At 51.9% G+C, this 6,940-nt stretch overlaps 1 protein-coding gene across 1 annotated transcript in view; it reads right to left on the bottom strand.

The window, feature by feature from the left end:
- Window positions 1-3,889: 3,889 nt before the first annotated feature.
- The window catches only part of Srcin1 (SRC kinase signaling inhibitor 1), a 62,753-nt gene continuing 59,702 nt past the window's right edge, over window positions 3,890-6,940 (bottom strand). Inside the window, exon 19 of the mRNA XM_052197340.1 lies at window positions 3,890-4,892. Coding sequence (XP_052053300.1) covers window positions 4,758-4,892 — 135 coding nt within the window. The 3' untranslated portion in view covers window positions 3,890-4,757. The remainder of the gene's footprint in view (window positions 4,893-6,940) is intronic.

Here is a 6,940-nt window from a genome sequence, read left to right as displayed (position 1 = left end):
TGAGCTCTGAGGACCTCTCCCCAACATCCTCCTCTTACCCTAGGGTCACAGACTGCCTGGGTTTTATGTGGGTGGTGGAAATCCAAATTCTGGTCTTTATACTTGTATGGTAGACACACTGCTGAGAGCCATCTCCCCAGCCCTTCCATTCCTCATACTGCGGTCTCCACTCAGGGGACCCCAGGGCCTGGCCATCCTGGGCAGGTCCACATTGCACATCCCCACGTTACAGAGCTCTTTGTTCCAGTGCTTGCTGTCAGCCACAGTTTGTAGACACTCACACCCCCCACCCACACCCCACACCCCGTTTCCTGGCTGGCACCCCTGCCACAGGCTACAGCTGGCCCTGGGGGTTTGGGTACCTAGGCACAGCAGCAGAGATCTATTCGGGAGTCACTCGGAGGGTGAGGACTGTGCCGGCATGATCTCTGGCATGCAGGTGACGCTTTATTTGTTCTCCATTTTAAAACGTCAGGGGAGGGGGAATGAGGAGGGGGATGGACACTCTCTTGTTTTCCAGGAATACTACAGGAAACTGACAACAGGACCTGCTGACATTCTAAAAGTCACAGGGATAGCCTCTAGGTAGATCGAGGTCTGACTCAGAGCAATGGCTGCAGATGACTCATGCAGCAGCGAGCAGTTTCTCAACTCAGGCTTGCTGGTGGCCCTTAGAGAATGATGCTAAGGATTCCAAAAATGGCTGGGAATGTGTAGCCTTAGAACCCTGCCATCCCATGGGACAGAGGTGACCGAGGACTGACTGATAGATCTGGTGACTCAGCCAAGAATATAGGAAGCCTCAAAGAACGTGTGGGAACTGTGATAAGACCTTCAGAATTCTTGAATTGAGAATTTTTGAAGCTGAGCGGGACATCTGGCCCATGCCCTGGGCACTGTGGGTAGTGGGTACATTTCACTGCATGTTTGTCTCATGTGTTTCGGGTGTTTCATGGGCGTTTCTGTCAGTTCCGTGATGGAATGAATGTACATTAGGGGTCATCCCTCCCAGGGGGCCAGAGGTTGACACCTAAGTCGGCAGTGCTTCGGGTAATCTGACCTTTAAGAACTGGCACTGGGGCAGGCAGAGCTGAATTCAAATTATGAGTTTACAGATCTCTGGTTCTGGGACACAGGAAAGATGCCCAGGATCTAACTCGCTAGAGATCATGGGGGACTAAACGGGGCCTCTTCTGTGACATCCAATCCAGAGTTGACTCTTTAGAATTAGTGAAGATAACAGGGCATGGTGACACATGCCCCTAATCCCACACCAGGGAGGCAGAGGCAGGCGGATCTCTGAGTCAAGGCCAGCCTGGTCTACAGAGCCAGTTCCAGGACAGCCAGGGCTATACAGAGAAACCCTGTCTCAAAAATCAAAAATAAAAAAAAAATAAAAAAAATAAAAAAAAAGAAGGCATCTGTGGTGTTCTTCACCATGGTATTAGGAATCAAGTGCCTTCCTGTCCTATCTGTCCCTTCGCTGTGCCACGCCCACTGACTCAGGACACACCCACTAACTCGGGGCACGCCCACTAACTCGGGGCATGCTGGCTTCAGAGCCCCCCATGCCTCTGTTATTCACCCCAATTCCGTCCACGCCCCAGTGAAATAACGAGGCACAGCCCACAGGAAGAAGATCCAGGAGAGAAAAAAGAAACAAGTTTTATTAAAGCCCCAACACTCGGCTAGAAAAACCAAAAGGAACGGGAAGAGAGCGGGGATGTAGGGAAGAAAAAAAAGGACATTAAAAAAGAGACAGAAAACACAGCAACCCTTTCCATTTAGAAATCAAGTTACACTGACAGAGGTCACAATATCCACAGAAGCCATCACTTCTACACCAACACAGGCCCTACGGGGTGGACGGGTGGGTGTGGAGCCGGGCTGGCCCAAGAGGGCCCCACTTGGGACCTCACTCAAAGCCTTGGCCCCCAGGCCCCTGGGGAAACAGTATATTGTGGAAGGGGCCACAGAGAACCCCCCATGCGAGTAACACAGCACAGCGGGCAGGGGGGAGGGGACCAGGTACTGGGTCCCCGGATGTGGCAGTTTCTCTTGTCAAGCACACACTGATGGACAGCGGCGAGGCGCATGCAGCTGGGGGTGGGGGCGGGGACTGACGTGCTGTGGGCTTTGAGAAGTCGGGTGGGGTGGGGAGCTTGGGAGGGGAGCCGGGCGAGTGGTGCAGGGATGATGGAGCACATGCACACGAGTACTCACACACACGGAGGCCCTCTCACACGCCTGCCTGCGCCTGCACACAACCGTACCCACAGCTAAGGTTATCTGTACCCATCCATATGTGGCCCTCACATGAACAGCCAGGCATGTCTACACACACATCACACATGTCCTTACTCCCAAGGCTCTCCCCACACAATCATGCCGATGCCGGGCAGGCTACGTTCACATACATGTACCAGGCTTCACGCACACAATATTAAATTTTGCCTGTGCACTCACAATCCATGCATGTGCACACACAAGTTAGTTATGTAGGCTTGTGCCAGCGTGCACACACACACACAGGCTACACACAGTCCCATCCAAATGCCTTCCAGGACACGCATGCGCAGGAACCAAATAGAAGAACTAGAACTACGCAAATCCCACGGGCCTTGCCTGAGCTCCTGGGGCAGCCCCTGCATGGTCGGTCACGTCTTCCTCCTCCCTCTCTCCACAAAGGACACTCAACTCAGGACAATGACGGAGGGGCGCACACTCAGGTCTCAGGGCTGAGCGGGTGTGAGGGCAAGCAGAGAGAAATGGAGGGGCCCGTCCCCCTCCCCTCCCAAGCCAGGGGTCTCTGTACAGACGAATCAAACCAAACTGCTTCATAGCGACTACAGAAACCTGGCCACAGGCCTGTCCCCAGCCCCTCCCCTGCCAGACAGCGGCCAGGGAGAGTGTGCTGTGGTTTTCTTTTTTTTTCTTTTTTCTTTTTTTTTTACTTTTTTAAATATTTATATATATTTATATTACGTATATTATATATATAATATGTAAATATATTTTTAAAACAATATAAAATGTTAAGACACTTCACTTAAATGTAAAGAGTTGCTTGCAATTAAAAGTAATTGCATCATTGTGAGGTCCTTTTTTTTCTATTTTTTAGGGTTTTTTTGGTTTTTTTTTTGTTTTGTTTTGTTTCTGGGAGGGATATTTTTTCTTCTTTTGTTATTTTTCAAAAAGGCTTGCTTGCCTTAGTACAAAAATGATCCAAAGTTAGAAAACAAGAGCAAACAAAACAAAAATAAATAAAAATAAACGAAATCAAAGAAAAGAAACACAACCCAATTTTCCCTCCCTCCACAAACCCTCAACAGCTGCCACCGGCTGTCCCCTGCTGGGCTCTAAGGTCTTGGGGTTCTGTCCCTTCAATGGTTCCTCCCTGTGCTTCCTGTGGAACTGGTCCCAAGACCACATCTCTGTGCTTACTTAGCTTTGTGCTCCAAAGGGGAGCCCTCCACCCTTGCAATCTTCCTTCTTGCTCTGGCCCCGCCGTACCTGCTGGGGGCCAGGCCAGGACCACGTCAGCCTCTCCCTTTGACTCCTGGACCCACCCAAAAGCCAGTCTGCCCTGTGCAGGATCCCTGCGAGGCATCCAGACTGGAGTACTAGCTGGCTCTTCTGCCTTGGGGACCCTCAAACACCTGACAAGTGGTCACCAGATCCCCACAGGCAAGTCACGTCTCACCTCTTCCCTGAAAACCCTCGAATCATAGAGGCTGCCTGAAGATCAGTTGCTCCCTCTAGGGGTCAGAGACATCACTGCACCCACCCGTCCCTTCTCCCTCAAACCAGACCCTTCCCACCCTCCGAATATGTTTCTAGACCCTTCCAACTTCCCCACCCCACCCCCATAAAATAAGTTAATGGCATTTAAAGTGCTAAATTAGGGAACTAAAAGTACCAGATGCCCCTCTCAGGGCTGCCTCTCCCAAGGCAGGTCCCCAGGGGCAGGCTGTCCCCAGAAGCACCTTCTGTAACAGGTGTCCTGGGGGCCTCCTTCCATCCGTTGCTAGCACCAGCCGGACACTGAGCAGCAGTGAGCCGGCGTCTCCCCTGGCACCTAGTGTCCCCCCTTCCCTCCTTACACCCAGCCTTGGCCTTTTCTCTGGGAATCCACTCCACCTAGGCCTGCTTCCAGGCCCACCCTGGTTCGAAAGAAAAACCACAGGCCAGCAGCAGAGTTCTGTCTCTTCGAAGGCTGGACAGACAGTGGGGCGTCTCCAAGGCCAGGGTCTCCCTTGTCCATTGTCCAGCCTGACGCTGGGTCAGTCCTTGTCCATTTGCTCCTCCCAGGAAGGAACCCAGGAATGGGAGGGGGGTCTCGCTCCGCTCCAAGTCTCCGTGGCTCAGAGTTTGTTCCAAGTGTTCTTGGGAAGTTAGGGGAGGTGGGAACTTTGGATGGACTTGGGGGGGAAAGAGGGGGAAAGAGCAGAGGGGAAGAAGATGACAGGAAGTGGGCGGAGCAGAGGCTGCTAGGGAACCGGAAGTCAGGGGAAGTTGGTGTGTTTGGTTTTTAGCTTTCTCTTTTGCTCTTTAAAAAAGAAAAAAGGAAAAGAAAGATAATTAAAGGAAATCTCTTAAAAAACCAAAAACACCAAGAGGAGATGAGCGAGCAGGGGGCCATGCCCCCCACAACCCTTCAGGCGTGAGAGTGGGCAGGGTAGAGTGGGCATGGGAGGAGGGGCGGACGATGGCAGGAGTAAGGGAGGGGCAGGCTGGGGTGAGGGCATGAGGGGCTTCTAGAAGGAGATGGAAGAATTCCTTGCCCCAAAGGAAGTCAATACAGGGATGGAAGTTCTGGAACCAGAGGGCTTTTCTGAGCCGGGGCTTGAGGTCTCATTCGGACCGCTCACCTCTTTAGATGGTTTAGTGGCCTGGAACAAAAACAGGGGTCAGGGGTCAGAGAGAGCAAAGCAGAGCCTCCATGCTGGCTCCTGGCTGAAGTGTTGAAAAATGGGGGAAACTCCACAAGTCCGAGAGAAAATTAACTGCAAAAGCGAGAACCCAGAAGGGCCGGGCGGCTGGAGAGAACGCTCCTCTGAACTGGGGGGGACAGGGTGGGAAAGTGTGTCAGCAGGGCACAAAGAAGGTTGAGGGGAGCCATGGGGTTGGACCAAAGGCCTGGAAAGCAGAGTGGGGGGTGGTTTCAATCCATGGTTACTGAGAGAAGAAAGACAGAAGACAGAAGAGACACCAGAGAGACCCAGCCCAGGACAGGCAGGGGGGACAGGGGGTGGGAGGGCGGGGGAGGGAGGGAGAAGAAGTGGATGGTTAGTAGCAACAGGGATGCATATAAAGCCAGGGCAGATGGGGTCAGTAGCTCAGACCAGCGGTAAAAGTCCCGCCTCTGGCCTCTGGCCTCACCAGAAGGCCCCTGGTCTAAGCTGGAGTGAGCTAGCCCCATCTGGGAACTGGGAGTAGCCACCTGCCACCACCAGCATCCCTCCCAGTTCAGGGATCCCCATTATGACCCTCCCGGCTCATGCCCTCCCCCGCCCCCACCCCAAGTGCCCCTAGCGGGAGCCACCATTCTCTAAGGCACAAGCTGTGCTCCAGGCTAGCCTTCCAGTCAGAAGCCGGTGCGCGCATGCGTGCACACACCCTCCTTCTTTTCTATTTGCCCCCCCAGGTTTGTTCTTTGGAATCATGGCCTCCAAAGTATGACTTAAGGACCACCTGTGTCATCTCCATGGTACAGTTTGTAGCTTGTGTCACACAGCATATTCCTGGGAGTCCTTCCAGAGCCATCTCTACTTTCGGGGTGGGAATGTGCATTTTAAGCCGATGTCACTACTGAGGGATGATGACCCACAAATCAGGCAGCCTTGAAGTCTGTAGCTGTAACCAGGGACTCACCTAGCGTTTACCTAGCAGCGTGATAAATGAACAGCCTTGATTTAAAAACAGAACAAAGGCTGGAGAGATGGCTCAGCGGTTAGGAGTTCGGACTGCTCTTCCAAAGGTCCCAGATTCAATTTTCACCACCCACATGGCAGTTCACAACTGCCTGTAACTCTAGCTCTAAAGTACCTGACACCGTCACACAGACATACATGCAGGAAAAAACACCAACTCGCATAAAATGGAAAATAATAAAGCAAAGCAAAAATCCTGATGTACTGATGCACGTGTGTAATTCCTGAAAATCTGAGGCTAAGATAAGGATTTGGCAAATTCCAGCCTGTCTCTAGGCTGCTGTCTCAACAAACCAAACAAACAACAAAAGCCACATTAAAGAAAAAGAGGGCCAGGCGGTGGTGGCGCAAGCCTGTAATCCCAGCACTCTGTGAGGCAGAGGCAGGCAGATTTCTGAGTTCGAGGCCAGCCTGGTCTACAGAGTGAGTTCCAGGACAGCTAGGGCTATACAGAGAAACCCTGTCTCGGAAAAACAAAACAAAAAAGAAAGAAAGAAAGAAAGAAAGAAAGAAAGAAAGAAAGAAAGAAAGAAAGAAAGAAAGAAAGAAAGGAAGGAAGGAAGGAAGGAAGGAAGGAAGGAAGGAAGGAAGGAAGGAAGGAAGGAAGGAAGGAAGGAAGGGAAAGAAAGGAAAGAAAGGACAAAAAGAAAAGAAAGAAAAGAAAAGAAAAGAAAAAGAGGGAGCCGGGCAGTGGTGGCACAAGCCTTTAATCCCAGGAGGAAGAGGCAGGTGGATCTCTTGAGTTCAAGGCCAGCCTGATCGACACAGTGAGTTTCAGGCGATAGCCAGGGCTACACAGAGAAACCCTGTCTGAAAAAAACAAAAAGAAAAGAGGGAAAGGAGAACCACGCAGCCCCCGGTGACCCGCCTGAGGTTCCTGACATCAAGCAGATCAAGCGGCCCATCCGTGAGGCTTTACCAGGCTGCAGCAGGCAGCCAGCGCCTCCCCCTTAGGAGAGTCTAAGCAAGCATGTGGATTCAGTAGTGTCTCCTCTCCTGTGGTCCAC

Source organism: Apodemus sylvaticus, chromosome 10, assembly GCF_947179515.1.
Source record: "Apodemus sylvaticus chromosome 10, mApoSyl1.1, whole genome shotgun sequence".
NCBI classification, from domain to species: Eukaryota; Metazoa; Chordata; class Mammalia; order Rodentia; family Muridae; genus Apodemus; species Apodemus sylvaticus.
Note: the sequence above shows the minus strand (reverse complement) of the source record. Positions and strands in the feature narration are given on the sequence as shown.